The sequence below is a fragment of the Odocoileus virginianus genome, chromosome 23 (assembly GCF_023699985.2).
Source record: "Odocoileus virginianus isolate 20LAN1187 ecotype Illinois chromosome 23, Ovbor_1.2, whole genome shotgun sequence".
In the NCBI taxonomy this organism is placed as follows: domain Eukaryota; kingdom Metazoa; phylum Chordata; class Mammalia; order Artiodactyla; family Cervidae; genus Odocoileus; species Odocoileus virginianus.
The window spans coordinates 6,150,801-6,167,524 of record NC_069696.1 but is presented as its reverse complement, the minus strand read 5'-3'; the positions used below and the strand labels follow the sequence as shown (position 1 = coordinate 6,167,524).

The window sequence follows — 16,724 nt, the reverse complement described above, 5'->3', positions numbered from 1 at the left end:
CAGAGGTCCTCGAGAGTTCAAATCAACAGGTCTTTGCTCTTAGGTGATTGGATTGGGGGGTGGACACGGAGCAGGGTCTGAAATGACCGCCAGTCTTCCTTGGTGGGTAGACGGTGGTGGCATCTGAGTGCGTAGGGGAGAGAGTTGGGGAGAGAACAGTGTCCCATGTGCACTGCTTGGTCTGAGACCCCATGGAGTGTCTGCATGAAGATGTCCAGTAGTGTTCGGCTGTCAGGAGCAAGGTCAGCAAAGATAGAGGCATAGGGGGGTCATCCAGTTTGTGAAGACAGGGGGGCAGCCGAAACAGCCATAGCCAAGCGAGGGGACTGAGCAGTGTGAGAACAGTTAGTGACTGAGAGCAGGAGGCCGAGCCAGGGAGAGGAGGGTTTCCAGGAAGAGCTCCAGAGAGCAAATAAGTGAGATAAGGACTGAACTGTCAGTCTTTCACGCCGCCCTTGGTGGAGTGATGGAGACAGAAACCAGACTGGGAGGCAGGGGAAGGTGACAGGGCCTCGCCAGGGGGTCCAGCGGTGGGGACAGGCGAGTAGAGGGGAGTTAGGAGGACAGCAGGAGACAGCAGAAGGGAGGGGCCGCAGCTGGAGATGTGCACAGGGTGGGGGTGCGGGAAGGTGGGAGTGAGGAGGATGGGCGGGAGGACGTCAGTGACTTGATGCCCTGAGCTGTACACTCAAGGATGGCCCAGACAGGGGGACACGTTCATCGTAGATGGAGCCAGATTCAGAAGCCAACACAGGGCCTCTGACTGGCGGGACATCCTGTGGGGCACGAGGACAGTGAGTGCAGGCGGAGAGGGGAAGGCCCTGCCTCTGCTCTTGCAGGCGGAGGCGCTGAGAGTGGGCAGGTGGGCATGGATGGGGGCCTGAATCCGTGCTGGCACCACCCCCGCCCCAGGCTGCAGGTCACGGCTCAGTGTGGCCACGTCAGTATGCGCTGCCAGCTTGTTTTCCTACTACAGTTCAGAGGAGTCGCCTCCCACCCCACTCCTGAAGCTGGTGTGTCTGGTGTCTAGCTGTCTGTCAACCCCCCCCTTCTCCACCTCAGCCCTGGGCACCTTGTCAGAAGTTGGTGGGCAGTGCCACTCCCCTTTGTCGTCAGCCCTGAGTGAGGGCTGCAGACACCCTGGCTTATGACAGCAGCATAAGTAGGATTTCGGAGGCAGATTTCACACACACACATGCACAGCTTGGATCTGGAAAGCTTGTAGGTCCTTCACTTTATCTTTTGGGGCAGGTGGGCTGGGAGCTGCCATGTAGCGTTTCCTGACACTGATAAATTCTTCTCTGGAACCAGATTCTTTCATGGGGCAGGGGGCAGTTACTCTGAAACTGTTTGGCTGTGAAAACAAAGCTGCCTCCAGGTCTTGGCTCCTCTCCTGCTGGGTGGGGCCTGTGTGAGCAGGTGTGGCTTTGGAGAAGGCCCGGGCCCCCTCCTAGGACCCCAGGCATGCATGTTCCTGCTCTCAACCCGGTGGCTCTGAGCGCATTTTCGTTTGATTCCTCTTCATCTCACATCCCAGCAGAGTTCTGCCTGAACCCCCGATGCCACCCGTCCGTGCACTGATCCGAGAGGTATTGGTGCGCTGCTCTGAGTCAGGAATGGGTTCTGGGTGCGACGGTGCAGCAGGGAGCAAAGGGCGAAAGTCCTTGTTCTCACAGAGCTCACATTCTAAAGAGGAGGACCAGCAGTAAATAGCGTTTACAGTACGTCAGATTGCGGTGAGTGCTTGGGGGGAAACAGAAAGAAGATGAACTGGTGCGGGTCAGGGAGGGCCACACTGAGGAGGCGACACCCGAATCACAGCCAAGGGTGGTGAAGGTGCGTCACACATGTGCCAGCCCTTCAGAGGACAGGTGCCCAGGCGGAGGGAGGTTTTCCTGTTCCCACGATGTTTCTAGGACCTGACACAGTGCTCGGCACGCAGCGGCTGCTCAGTAGTGTGCTCTGCACACACAGCGGGACCTGGGGGAGAGCGTTTCAGATGGGGGGGCAGTGGGGGCTTGCTGGCAGCAAGGGGGCCCGTGTGGCTGAGGGGCTGCAGGAGAAGAAGCGAGAGGGTGAGGGCAGGGGTGTGGGCTCCCAGGACCTTCTCAGGGGGTCCGTGAGCTGCAAACTCCTCTCATGGCAATGCTAGGCTGGAGGGCCTTGTCTGCTCACAAGTGTATGGTGGGGTTTTCCAGAGGCCGAGTGATATGCAATATGCAGCAGATGGAGAGTACAGGAAGCAGGCGTGAGAGCCCAGCCGTCTTAAATCAGACATTGTCACTCTAATTGCCAAATTTTTATTCTGGAAAATATTTTATGAAAAAGAATCTTAATTATGTTACTATGTTTCATTTCAGTCACTCAGTCATGTCTGTCTGTTTGGGACCCCATGGACTGCAGCACACCAGGCCTCCCTGTCCTTCACCAACTCCCAGGGCTTGCTCAAACTCACGTCCATTTAGTCAGTGGTGCCATCCAACCATCTCATCCTCTGTCGTCTCCTTCTTCTTCTGCCTTCAATCTTTCCCAGCATTGGTCTTTTCCAATGAGTCAGTTCTTCGCATCGGGTGGCCAAAGTATTGGAGCTTCTGCTTCAGCATCAGTCCTTCCAATGAATATTCAGGACTGATTTCCTTTAGGATGGACTGGTTTGATCTCCTTGCAGTCCAAGGGACTCTAAAGAGTCTTCTCTAACACCACAGTTCAAAAGCATCACTTTTTCGGCAGTCAGCTTTCTTCATAGTCCAACTCTCACATCCATACATGACTATTGGAAAAACCATAGCTTTGACTAGATGGACCTTTGTTGGCAAAGTAACGTCTCTGCTTTTTAACATGCTGTCTGGGTTGGTCATAACTTTTCTTCCAAGGAGCAAGCATCTTTTAATTTCATAGCTGCAATCACATTGCAATTTGCAGTGATTTTTGGAGCCCCCAAAATAAAGTTTGTCTCAGTTTCCATGGTTTCCCCATCTATTTGCCGTGAAGTCGTGGGACCAGATGCCATGTAGGCTGTTGTAAAAATGTTGGCTTTAATGCTGCGTTGGGAGCTTCGTCCGTCTGAGGGGCGGAGTCCTGGAGGGTCTCCCTGCAGCCCCACTGCCATCCTTGTGGAAGTGTCATGTCCCTTTGGGCTGCCACAGGGGCCTCGGATCAGCAGAGCCTCTTGAGCAGCTGCTCTGTGCCTGGAGCTGGGTACACGGGGTTGAGCTCCAAGGAGGAGAGCCTGCCGGTGTACAGATAGGCAGCTTTTGGCTGTGCTTTTCCACAGCCTCAGTGAGCGTCTCTTCCCGGCCAGGGGCCCTTCCCTCACCTGCCCACTTGGATCCTCTTGGCCTCTGTCCCGCAGCTCTGGACTGTTGGTAGTGACTAGGCTGAGGTCCCCCTCCTGTCCTGCCCTGAGTCCCTACGCCAAGTCGAGTAGTGCTGGGTGACTCACAGATGCTCTGAGAGGTGCCACTGCAGGATGCAGGCTGGGGAGCAGAAACTCTTGAGTCCCTGTGACACCAGAGCACTCTGGCCTTATATTGACTGAAGGGCTCCATCTCAAAGAGGCAATGCGGTGATACATTGTAAGAAGAAAAAGAATCCTGGTGTGTCTCTTTGCTCATGTCACCCGAAGCTGCCTTTCTGGAGGCTCTGTGCCTAGCGGCCTTGCCTCGTTCTGATGGCACTGTTTCTCAAGCTGTGTCCCGAGTGGTTCTTCCTCCGTGACCTTGGGCTCTAGGGCCGGCACGTGGTCGCACTGCTCTCCTGATGTGTGACTGTTAAGAGTCTTCAAGCAGCACTTTCCTGTCTGCAAAACACAGGTGGTAGATTGTGGTGGAGGCTGAGAGGTGGTCTGGATGTGACCGCTAGTAACACCTCAGTGTTGGCCACTTTCACAACAGTCCTTGTATCTTTCTTGTGAATGTCGGGGTTTGGCAGGAACTTGCTGGCGGGTCTTCTTCTTCAGCCCTTCCTGCCCAGTGCCCTGGTCACACCCTCTGGGACAGGCGGGGAGGCGGGGGCGGGGTGGGGGGACAGAGGAGGCTTCACTGCATTCTTCTTTATTTTAAGACAGAGCTGTCTTGAGTTCTCTCATTCTGTTATGTGAGTAGACACTTACTTAGCTGAATGTTACCTTTTGTGAATGGGATTATCAACTACTATTTAATAGTAACACTTCTGTCATTTAGTGGGTCTGGCTATATACCCAGCACTGCTGACATTTTGCATTCATTACCTCAATTCCTGCAAAAAACCCCTGTGATTCATTGAACATTGCCTTCACTTTGCAGGTGAAGATAACTTCCTGCGACCCCTGGACTGGGGCAAGTGTTCTTTTTGATTCTTTGTTTTTCTGGGTTGTCTTGGGGCAGGCATCTGCATTTGCATCATTTGCATTGGCATCAGCTATTTATGTTGACTGGTGTTTGGTTCTGACTTGGACTTTCTTTCCAGTATTTGCTTGGGGTGACAAAGGGCAGGGGTCATTTCTTTTTAAAGTTCAGTTTTATATCTATTTTATTTTTTGATCCTTCAATATTTTATTTTTGTGATCCTATATATATATATTTACAGAAATTTTTTGATTGATGTATAGCTGATCTGTGCTGTGTAGCACGGTGACTCAGTTGTACACATATATATTCTTTTTGTGTTCTCTCTTCCCTTATGGTTTATCACAAGATATTGAGTATATAGTTCCCTGCGCTGGACAGTAGGTCCTTGTTGTTTATCTGCTCTAAGTATAATGGTTTGCATTTACCAACCCCAAATTCCATTTCTATCCCTCTCCTTCCCCACTTCCCCCTTGTCAACCACAGGTCTGTTCTCTATGAGCAGAAGTCATTTCTGACTCATTGGTCAACTGTGTAGGTGTTTTTCCTGAAGAAATAGGTTGCCATTGAAGAAAGTAAAATAAAAGGTTTTGAGAAGATACAATATTGGGGATTAGCATTGTTCAGAATTGGAGACTTGGAGGAGAACCCAGAGGTCATGGTCCAGGCTATTCCTGGCCCCCTCTAGAGAGGGCTGTTTTACAGCCAAGAATAAAGTGGTCTGAGGGCCCATAGCAGAGAGCTGCATTCATAGTTGTTCTTCCTGCCCAGCCGTCTGCTCTTGGATAGCCCTCACGTTAGGTAGAAGTCTCTGTCACCTCCATCCACTTCTCCTCCTCCTCCTCCCCAGCCATGCAGGGACCCCTGACAGATGCCCTTGTCAACTCCACAGACACTAGAGTGTTTCTCAGTCCCTGCCCTGAGCCGGTGGGGGCTGGGGGGTGGTCGGGGAATGCTCAGTCACGTGGTTGTGGAATTAGGACGGGGGGTGGTCGGGGAATGCTCAGTCACGTGGTTGTGGAATTAGGACCGGTGGGCAGGACTGAAGAGCAGAACCAGGGAATGGGGAGGGCCACCCGGAGGCTTCTGTGTCCTTAGCATCCTGCCAAGTGTTCATCTGATGCTAAATAGGATGGAAAGTCAGAGGAGAACAGAGGATGGAGTGAAGGCAGGAACAAGGATCATGAAAAGGTCTGCTTTCCTTCTTGTGTTGTGAGCTGCTTCCTGGGAACCCGAGAACCTAATCCCGGGGCCGTGAGGCATGAGAGGGCTTTGGGACTGGAGCTGGGAAGCAGTTGGGATGACAAGGAGCTTCATTCCCAGATGGTCTGATTCAGTTAGCCGCCCAGGCGAGGGATTCAGTGTCACTGTCCACAGATGATGGTGGTGGCCTGGGCGGTCCTTTTTAGAGAGACTGATCAAGAATGCAAGGCGTTTGGCCACCTTGGTCCTTGTTTCTGCAAACACGAAGAAATCTCTTTAAGTTTCCTCCTAATGACATTCTAAAACAAGCCTTCCTGTCTGCCTTCCTTCTAAGGTCTGTTCAGACAAGCTGCGCCTCTGACTGCACTAGGAAGGGAGTGTTTCATAGATTCCTTCGTACGAGTCAGCTTTGTACACATGCTGGTGTATTAGTGGTGGAGAGGCTCAGGAGAAATTTAACCAAACTTGGCTCTGATTTCTTATCCTTGAAGTATAATTGTCATTTTGTTGTTTTGATTCTCTTTCCTTTTTCTATCTTTAAAAATAAATCTCCCCCACCCCTCAAGTAACCACACATCTATTCTAAGAGCCAGAGATTGAGTGTTCTCAAACCAGCCATGAGTCAGTGACAGCCTCTTGCTCTTATAAATAGAAACATAGACTCTGTTCCCGCGTGTTCTTCATAGGCTGTCTCTCCAGCACTTTCCTTTCCACAGCCAAGGAATGTGCTTCTGAGTCAGCAGTCAGCTGCCGAGGTTGGAGCACGTAGGGCAACGCCAGTGGCAGAAACCGCACCGCCGCGGGAGACCGGGCCTCCCTTCTTCCTCCTCCAACCTCCCTCCTCAGACTCCTCGCTTTCCTTTTTCCTTCCTTCCACACCTTGGCTTTTCAACCCTCCGGATTTCTGGCACCTTCTGGCTGGGTTTCCAGGTCTGTAGGTTCCTGCGATCATGACTGTTGGTTTTCCCAGGCTGCTGGGACGTACACAGCACATGGGGTGGTTCAGGAGAGGCTGGGAGAAGCACGACCTAGGCTTGACCTTCAGGAATGAGGGCATGGGGGCGACGGTGGAAGGGCCTTCTGCCGTCGGCCCAGCGGCCGTCAGCGTGGGCCAGTGCTGGGCAGTGCCGGCAGAGCTGCAGAACAGGCACTGGAGTGTCTGCTGCGGCCTCCTGGCTTGTTGAGGAGGAAAGCTGAGGCAGCCCGAGGGAATTGGTCTTGTGTAGTCTTACCTCGGCTGCCTGTCACACTGTCCCAGGAGCCACCTTCCCTCCACTTATCTGCTGTCATTAGTGACCTGGGGTGAACTCCCATGGACGGGCACTGCCTCCGACTGGAGTCTGTTCATTTGAAAGCGCTTTGCATCAGCAGAGGGGGTAGGGCGGCAGGTGTTAATGAAGGAGTTTGTGTGTGGTGAGGTTTGAGGAAATGGGCAGCTCTTTGGAGGTATTTATTTCAAACATACAGCCAGCCAGGGAGTGTTGGCCCACACATCAGAGTTCTTTGAAAGTAAATGCTGAGACTTCAGGAGAGGGAAAGGCTTTTAGAAATGCATGTCGCAGGATCTTGAGTGTGTTGGAGTCAGCTGGAACACAGAGGTCCCTTGGGCTCCTTGGTCATCCTGGCAGGGAGTGGAAGGTGGCTGCTGCTCTTTAGGAACAAAGAAATATCATTTTCTTTCTTGATGAGAGGCTGAACGATCAGAGTTGGTACGTTCAGTGCTTTCCAGACACTGTGACTGGAGGAGTGCCAGTCACCTGTGAACACAGGTAGGCAGGCAGGGGCCAGATCATGGGAGCTGTCAGCTGCCACATGAATGCAGTGGATGCAGCTGCAGAGGTCCCGCCTGCCCTGCCCAGGGCAGGAGGCAAGGAGGGCGCCCTCGGAGCACACACCCTGCAACCTTGGTTTCTAGTTACTGGCTGGATGTTCCCCTTTCCTCCAACTCTGGACGAACACATCTGGTTTTTTTTTTTTGCCACTTACAAACTTTGACCACCTGACATTTCTAAGATGACCATGGGCTTGTAGGGAAAAAAATGGACTCGAGAAATTTTAACATATTTCTGTTGTTGTGTACCTCCATCTAGAGTAAATTTTTGCTTCAGGGAAACTGAAGGTTAGTTCCAGTTAATTCCATTTCTTGCTGAACTCTTGGCCACAGAGGCACTGGGAAAGGCTGTGTTTTTAGCAGTGTGTGTAGGACGTTGTTGAGTTAGTGACGTATTTGAGATGAGAAGCAAGTCAGTGTGTGTCAGGTAAAGAATTACCGTCTTTGGCCTCCACAGAACAAGTCGTGGCATCCGGCCCCATCACTTCATGGCAAGTAGATGGGGAAACAGTGGAAACAGTGACGGGCTTTATTTTCTTGGGCTCCAAAATCACTGCAGACGGTGACTGCAGCCGTGAAATTAAAAGACACTTGCTCCTTGAAAGAAAAGCTATGACAAACCTAGGTAATGTATTAAAAAGCAGAGACATTACTTTGCTGACAAATTTCTATATAGTCAAAGCTGTGGTTTTTTCAGTAGTCATGTATGGATGTAAGAGTTGGACCAAAAAGAGGGCTTAGCATCAAAGAATTGATGCTTTCGAACTGTGGTGCTGGAGAAGACTCTTGAGAATCCCTTGGACAGCAAGGAGATCAAACCAGTCATTCATAAAGGAAATCAACACTGAATATTCATTGGAAGGACCGAAGCTGAAGTTCCAATACTTTGGCCACCTGATGTGAAGAGCCGACTCATTGGAATAGACCCTGATGCTAGGAAAGATTGAGGGCAGGAGGAGAAGGAGATGACAGAGGAGAAGATAGTTGGATGGCATCACCGACTCGATGGACATGAGTTTGAGCAGGCTCCGGGAGTTGGTGATGGACAGGGAAGCCTGGTGTGCTGTAGTCCACAGGGTCACAAAGAGTCGGACATGCCTGAGCGACTGAACAGCAGCATTGAGAATATGAGGATGTTGTGTCTGGTGATGTGGGAAATGGGGGGAATGGCAGTTCCTTGTATCCAAGGCAAACCACCCACACCCTCAGTTGATCTGGTTTAACCTTGTAATACATGGCAAGGTGTAGGGAGAAGCAGAATGTTACTTCTCCTTTCCAAGGGGGCTTCTCACCTCCTGAGAGCTTTAGGACGGAAGGTGGGTCCCTTCTCTGGCGCTGCTTCGGAGGTGAGAGGCAGGCAGCTGGCATCCTCAGCAGACAGTTGGCGGCTCCCTTTGCCCTTGGCTGCCTGGCTGGATAGTGGGTCATCCTGCTTCCACAGAGCTGAGCTCTGGTGAGGCCCTGTGTGTCAGTGGGAGGCGGGGACGCGCCTGGGGGCCGCCCACCTGGAGCCCCAGCAGTGAGTGCTGTGGCCGGGAGGGCTTCTCACACCGAGCTCAGTCATCTTCTCTCACCTCCTTGCTTACTCGGGAGACAGCTGGACTGAGGGAGGCAGCAGTGTCCTTGGGGCATCCGTACGTGGACCCCAAGCCACACTGTTGCTCATCTCGTTGGTCTGCCCTGCTTCTCTGCCGTCCCGCCGCCCTGGACCTTGGCCCCTTGCCTCCCAGCTCCCGACAGTAATTCTAGGTGGTAATGGTATGTGAACGTGGTCCTCTTAGACCTCGCCGCTCCCTTCCCTGGGTCTGTACCGTGTTCACTTAACCTCCTCCCCCACCCACCCCGTGCCTCTGTATCTCTCCAGACAGCTGTCTGTGCTGCCGCCCCTTCCATCCATGAGTCTCAGATCTGGCCGGAGCCCTGGGCCGTCCTCTTACCAGGACTCTCCCGTGTGATCTGACCAGCCTTGAGTGGGTAGCTCCCACCTGGACACCTGGCCCCCTGGGCCTCAGCCTCAGCCGACTGCCTAATGTGCCCCTCCACCAAGGCAGCTCAGATGTAACAGGGTCAGAGGGGAGCTTGCCACACCCCCACTGCCCCCCAGATGAGTATTTCTCTTTGTCACGCCTTGGCCTGGTATCACCATTCACTCATTCCTTTCATCTGTAAGACTCCCTTGCAAGCCTTCCACTTTCCCTCCTCTCCATGTCCTGCGCTTCTCCCCTGCCGGCTGACACTTGCTCCTCCTGGAAGGCTCAGCTGTTGTCCCTCAGAGGCCCATCTTGGGTGAGGACCCCTTTCCCGTGATGAGGCCTCTGCCCATGTCCCCCAGCGCCGTGCCTCTCTCTCTCTGATGCTCAGCTCTGACGTCCCTGACAGCAGCTGCGGTCTTGCTCCTCTCCATTCCCAGGGCCTCAGACGGTGCCTGGCATGTGGAGGGCAAGGCTGCGCGTTACGTTGTCTAACGAATGACTGCTGCACTTGGGAACTGTCTCCTAGAAGATGTTCCTAGATACTGACCCAGATGTGCTAACCATTCCTGTTTCTTTATTAGGTTAAGGTGACGGCGTCAGTCGGATCCACAGCCCTCCCCCTGCCCCATCTGTCTGGGGCGCCGAGAGTGGGGACATGGAGGAGAGTAAGAACGAGGCCACGAATCGGGCCCACGTCCTCTTTGACCGCTTCGTGCAGGCCACCACCTGCAAGGGGACCCTCAAGGCCTTCCAAGAGCTCTGCGACCACCTGGAACTGAAGCCTAAGGACCACCGCTCCTTTTATCACAAGCTCAAGTCCAAGCTTAACTACTGGAAAGCCAAGGCCCTCTGGGCAAAGCTGGACAAGCGGGGCAGCCACAAAGACTACAAGAAGGGAAAGGTGTGCACGAACACCAAGGTAGGGCCTGGGACTCGCTGGAGAAGGAGAGCGCATCGGGTGGAGGTGGCCTGTGAGGCCGGGCGGGGTCAGCCACAGCCTGGGGAGGCATCAGGCTTACCCCGCGTGCGTGTCCTCTGCCTGTGTTCATTCGACCGTTCCTCCTGCCCCCTCTTACCCCGTGGATTGACACAGGAGCGTGGGGGTCTCAGCTACTGAGAACTACCCTGAAGTCAAACAGCATGGGGGCTATTTGATCTTGCTGCAGCTCTGGCCGACTCTCACGCTGTTAGAGGACGCAGGCCACTGAGCACAGAGGTGGCCAGGCCCTGCTGGGGTCCTGTCTGCCTGGGTGGCCTGGCGCTAGGCAGAGCGGCCTCTGGACTCAGTGTCTGGTAAGGTGTGCCGAGTATTGGCCAACTTGGGGATTTCCCACAGGCTTCAGACCTCCTTTCATCTGTTTTCCAGAGGTCTGTGTTGATAAGCAAGGGCTTCATAAACCAAAGGATTTCTTTTGCTTGCTTCACAATCTAGAGAAATCAAGTTTCCGTGAATCAGATAGGCCTGGACAAAGACCTAAGATGTCCACTCACGTGTGCCGGAGGAGGCGTGGGGAGTGGAGAAGGATAACACATTCTGTGTTTTCCTCAAGACCACTTTCTGTGAGAAGCTGGAAAAGCTAGCAGGGAAAGGAAGTTGCAGATGACGTTAGGACTGCTGTTACTATTTCATGAGCCTTAACTTGCCCTGTGGGTTTGTGTTTGGGTAGGTATTCACACACAGAATTCAAGTAATTCAAGGGCATGACTCTTGTGAGTGTGCTCTAGAGTTTTATTAAGAATGAAGGGAATTTGAAGCCAGAGGCAGTGCCTGTCTCTCCTTTGGACAGGCATGTGAACTAGTTCAGTGTCAGCCTGAGTCTTTCTGTAGAACATGGATCTTCAAGAACTCTCTTCAGCACAGAAAGCCCTGATTCTTGAGGATTACCTCCTGGGAGTCTTTCAAGTGATAGGTCCATCCAGGACCCAGGCTTGCTTGGCTAGGTATTCAGTGATCTGTGTCTCCTCAAGCAGACAGAGATCTGCTTGACTTACGAGCCTTCCAAGAGTTTTTTTCCTGTTGATGAGAGGTGACATGTGAATTTCTTCCTGTGTTGATGTCATGGCCCAGGTAAACATGGTCTGCAGGTGCCCTGTCTGAGTTTCTGTCCAGCAGTGAAAGTCAAGTCCTTCTCCATCCAGAGCACTCAGAGCTTCTCTCTGAAGCCATGTGGGCGCTCTACTCTGACCCAGATGGGAGTGAAGGTTTCTTGGTAATGGGGAGAAATAGCCCTGTGGGGACTTTAGGGAATGGTGGTCATGAGGTCAAGAGTTCTGCCTTTGCCCTGAAAGCAGCTGTGTCTTTCAGTGTCTCATCATTGGAGCCGGCCCCTGTGGCCTCCGCACAGCCATTGATTTGTCCTTGCTGGGAGCTAAGGTGGTCGTCATTGAGAAGCGAGACGCCTTCTCCCGCAACAACGTCTTGCACCTCTGGCCATTCACCATACATGACCTACGAGGTCTGGGTGCCAAGAAGTTCTACGGCAAGTTCTGTGCTGGGGCCATCGACCACATCAGTAAGTAAGATCAGCTCTCCTGTGGATGCTGCCCCTACCCACTTCTCGGGGGACAATGGCAGGCAGATTCTAGAAGCCGGTGTGCCCTGTCATCGTTCGTGTTTGTTGTGTAGAGAGCACACTCAACTTGGAGTCAGAGTACCTGCCCTCCAGGGGTTCTGTAACCTGAGATTCTTAAGTGCCAATGTGTCTCCTGCAAAATGAGTTTATTTTGAGGAGCACTAAGATCCTGGGCTCTTATTGAGCACTGGCAGTGGGTGGGGTGGGCGCTGGGGCCAGGCTGGGAAACAGACTTCCAGTGTGGGCTTTGACCCTCCGGTGGTTCGTAGTCCAGAGGGAGAGGCCCCCCGAGGTGTGGGCTGTGATGTACCACTGTGGGTGCCCTCCTGATGAGAGGGCACATGCTCTGGGGGTGGCCCTGGGGAGCGGAAGGAGACTCCTGGTCTGGCTGTGAGTGGCCAGTTGATAGTGGGATTCCTTTGTTGGGTGGTTCTCGCGAGGTCTGCGGCACGCAGGGCTCCTGCTGGACTCTGGTCCCCTCCAGGCTCAGCCTGGGCCCATGCTTGAGTCAGGAGACGTTAATGCAGACAGTGCTTTTGTTTTCATGCCAATCTGAAAAGTGGTTCAGAATAGACTGCCTACTTTATGAGGCTGAAGTCTTGTCTGTCGATCATCACTGATGGTTTCAGGGAAGCCTTATCAAGGAGCTGCTATTCTGAGCTCTTCAGGTGTGTCCTGTAAACATCAGCTTCAAAGCAGTTGTGCGTTTGTCATATGCTGGCCCACAGATGCTGCATTCCACTAGTTGCAGGAGCACGCTGTCTGTCTGCGGGGCTGTTCTGTATAAGGCATCTTGGAACTCCGTTGTGTACTATAGTGTGTGCCAGCAGAGGGTTTGCGTCTGGGAGTGTGACTCGGAAGGGTGGCCAGTGGGGGAAGTAACTGAGATGACTTCAGTGAGGGTTAGCATGTTCCCCAGCACGTTTTCACAGCCTGCAGGCACATTGGTCTTAGCAGACGACAGGGTCGTCACATCAGTGGACTCGTCTGCCTTGTGCGTGGCAGGATTTGTCTTGGAGCCCAGACCCTCTCTCAGCAGCCCTGGGCTGCTGCCATGCCTGGCACCTGGGAGGTACTCACTGGACGCTGAACAAAGACGTAGCTCTCACTGTGATAATGAGCAAGACTTTCTGTCATTTTGAGCCTTAGTTCCTACACCTGTGGACCAGAGGTGGGAGGGGGACAGTAAGAGACTGAGGCTGGATGGAGGGTCCCCCTCTCAGCGTGTAAGGGTGTGTGGACATCAGCGAGGTATGAGGTGAGAAAAGCCATGGGCAGTTCAGGAGGCAGTGCAGCCCTTTGTGTCCAGTGGGAGGTGCCCCTGGGGCCCATCTTCCATCTTCTGTGCTGAGTCCTGTGGGGTCACAGGTTCTGCTCGGTCACTGTGGCTCTGAGCCCATCAGGGAGGACGGGGCGGGGGTGGGAGGTGTGGGGGACTCTCAGTCCATCCGGGAGGATGGGGGGCTCTGAGCACATCAGGGAGAATGGGGTTGGGGATGGGAGGGGTGGGGGACTCTGAGCACATCAGGTAGGATGGGGCAGGGGGTGGGGAGGCGGGGGACTCTGGGCACATCAGGAAGGATGGGGGACTCTGAGCATATCAGGGAGGTTGGGGTGGAGGGTCTGAGCACATCAGGGATGATGCGGGGGTGGGTTCTGAGCACATCAGAGAGTATGGGGGAGGGGCACATCTCCTGCTGTCTCAGTGCTTTCGTGTGCTGGGAACACCTAACCCAAGAGGTGGGCATGGCCCCATGTCTGTCTCTGGAACATCTGCTCTGAGTCGTACTTGCCGTGGGAAGGGAAAGATGCCACAGGCATGACTGGGAAAAGCCTGCTGCTGGTGACTTTGAGCAGCCAAGTAAACTTTGCATGCGTGGGTGGCTAGGGGAACTGGGGTGGTGATGCTGACTGTCTACCCCACTGAGGACCCTCACTTGTGCAATCTTCTGCCCACCCAGGTATCCGTCAGCTTCAGCTGATACTTTTGAAAGTAGCCTTGATCCTAGGCATTGAGATCCACGTCAATGTGGAATTCCGAGGACTTGTGGAGCCTCCTGAGGATCAAGAAAATGAACGTGAGTGTACAAATAAGGAGGGAAAGCGGCTGGAAGGGGTGAGAAAGATTCGATCTAGGGAGGAGACGACAGGCGTCTCGGATAGTTTTCAGAGCTGGTTCAAGGGCTTCTCCGTTTGTATAACCTGTGTCTTTGGAGGAACTTGGACTTAATGAGGAGGCCCTGACATAGTATGAGACATGCCGGGTGCTTGGATTCGTTACAGAAGGTCATGTGCTGGGGGACGTTCCTTTGTGAGCCTTCCTCAAGGCTTGTTTCTTTCTTTGGTTTGTGCCCCACGCTTTTATGCCTGCTGTGTTTGACATGGGGTTTTGTGCCGTCTGCACACCTGGATATCTAGAGATCTGGGTGTATGAATATTTCAGGTTTATGAATGGGTCCAGTGACGACCTTCATTCTGACTTTGGTCCACAGGGATAGGTTGGCGGGCCCTGGTGCATCCCAAAACGCACCCTGTGTCAGAATATGAGTTTGAAGTGATCATCGGCGGGGATGGCCGCAGGAATACCTTGGAAGGTACTGGGCAGTCTCTTTCTCCTCCTGCTGGTTCACAGCCAGGGAAGGGTCACCCTCCCCAAGCCCTGTAAGAGCTTGTGTCCTCAGAGTCCCCACTCCTGAGACCCCTTCTCTGGTCCCTGCCTGTGATGGTGGACGGCAGGCCCCACCAGCTGGCTGTCAGGCACTTCTCTGGGTGTAGGGAGCCAGGCTTTCGTGAGCCGGGGGCACTGCAGGTCTAGACCTGACTTACTCAAGCAGATGGAGCCTCGCACCAAGTGCTTTTCTGGCCTGTCGGATTTCCAGGCATGTGTTAGCTGTGGATGACTTTGACATCTTGCTGGATTGGGAAGGCTTTGGGAGGTAGACACCTTACTTCCAGACAGAGGAGAGCTGCCCTCAACTTCCTGTGATTCCCACCTCCCACACTCCCCCACATCCTCATCAGAACCCCTCCTATTTCTCCTATTTGACATGAACTTCCTCCTTCGACCAGCTTTCGTCACCTCTGAAAATGTCTTCCCCCCCTTCCCAGGATTTCGTCGGAAAGAATTCCGTGGCAAATTGGCCATTGCCATTACAGCAAATTTTATTAACCGAAATACAACAGCAGAAGCCAAAGTGGAAGAAATCAGTGGTGTGGCTTTTATATTCAACCAAAAATTTTTCCAGGAACTGAGGGAAGCCACAGGTTGGTGTTAATACCTCCACAGTGGAAGGACAGACTCTGAACACCGCGCTGGTCCTCATCTGGGGGGGTTGGCGGGGCGGGGGTCATTGCTACCACTGCTGTGCTGTAGCCTTCTCTCTGCTCTTTCTGCACTCCTGTGCTTCGCTCCGGGCCTTACGCCATCCGTCTCTCTGTCTCCTGCTCCGCTGTCTTTGTGCTCATTGCTGTGGCTGGGCTGCTCCTCCTGCTTGGACCCCTTCCCCTGCCTGGCGCTGAGTCGCTGTGGGTGGGGAGCCCTGGTTTGTTGAGAAGCAGACTCTAGGTGTTGAGTATGTTTTCTTTTTCCTGAGTTCATTTGCTTCTGAAGTAAACCACGTGCCAGATAAAAATGAGGCTGTTGTATGGTAGCTTGTGAATAGATTCATTTAGACATTTCGCTGCAAGAAGAATGTGTGACAAATTGCAGTTATCTGTTTTCTAGGACAGTTTCTTACTATTGCATCTAATTTTTTAGGTTAACAGAGTTAAAGAGCCAGTAGTGCACTCTCTGCTTCCAGCATCTGGTTGTCTGTCTTGCTTGTGAGTGTTTAGGAGATTCCCCTGTTGCCTTGATGAGTCTCAAAGAGGCTTAACCTGAGAACTGGCTCAGACCCTCTTCCTTGAGGTTAACCTCTCCCTTCTTCCCATCCTTGTGTTTCTGCTTCCTGTTGATGGCTGCTGTTAGGATAACAGGGTGTCAGGTAAATGCAGAGCAGTATGAGGATGACCAAGCTTCCCTCTTGTGAACAAATGGGCAGGGTGTGAAGATCAGGTTCAGACACCTGTTTTTTCTTCCTGTCTGGGGTTGCAGGACCCCATTCTCTGTGGACTGATAACAGACAGCTGTTTTCTTTTTCCTGCCTGGGGTTCCAGGACCCCGGTCTCTGTGGACTTATAACAGTCATCCCCCCACCCCCAGTCTCAGCAGACCTTCATGTGCATGTCTGTCCTCTGACGCAGGGATTGACCTGGAGAACATTGTCTACTACAAAGATGACACACACTACTTCGTTATGACCGCCAAGAAGCAGAGCTTACTGGACAAAGGGGTGATACTGCATGTGAGTCATGGATTTCTTTTAGACCTTTTTTTATGTATCAGGTCATGTGATTACCAAGATAAACAAATTTTATTGTCTGATCAGTTTTTCTTGCAAAGTCATTAAAATGAGTACCTCACTCGTCTCCTGGGACTGTGTATTTTGTAATCCTCTGATGTTTTTAACACTTTAAAAAATCTCTTATTTTGGAAAATATCAAGTGTGAACAAAAGTGGAGAGACTTGGGTAATGAACCCCTGTGTACCTCTTATCCAGCTTCACAAGGATCAGCATGCGGCCAGCACTGCCTGCTCCCCACTCCTCCGTGGGGCTGTGCAGAGCAATCTCAGGTAGCATTTTGTGCATAAATATTCAGTGTAATTTTAGTACTTCGGTTTGTGGCTTATGGTGCATTCCCATGTAGCTGATTATTGGTTGGTTTATAGGTCATCCTTTGGGAGAGGGTTGTAGAGTGAAGGGGGTTATAGAGGGAAGGG

General features: G+C 52.6%; 1 protein-coding gene across 7 annotated transcripts in view; it reads left to right on the top strand.

Moving 5' to 3' along the window:
- MICAL3 (microtubule associated monooxygenase, calponin and LIM domain containing 3) overlaps positions 1-16,724 on the top strand; it is a 141,604-nt gene that overhangs the window by 55,849 nt on the left and 69,031 nt on the right. For all 7 annotated transcript variants that reach the window (XM_070453283.1, XM_070453286.1, XM_070453285.1 and 4 more), the window contains 6 exons: positions 9,914-10,251; positions 11,638-11,845; positions 13,867-13,983; positions 14,398-14,499; positions 15,014-15,169; positions 16,148-16,248. In XM_070453283.1, coding sequence (XP_070309384.1) covers positions 9,988-10,251; positions 11,638-11,845; positions 13,867-13,983; positions 14,398-14,499; positions 15,014-15,169; positions 16,148-16,248 — 948 coding nt within the window. In that variant the 5' untranslated portion in view covers positions 9,914-9,987. The remainder of the gene's footprint in view (positions 1-9,913; positions 10,252-11,637; positions 11,846-13,866; positions 13,984-14,397; positions 14,500-15,013; positions 15,170-16,147; positions 16,249-16,724) is intronic.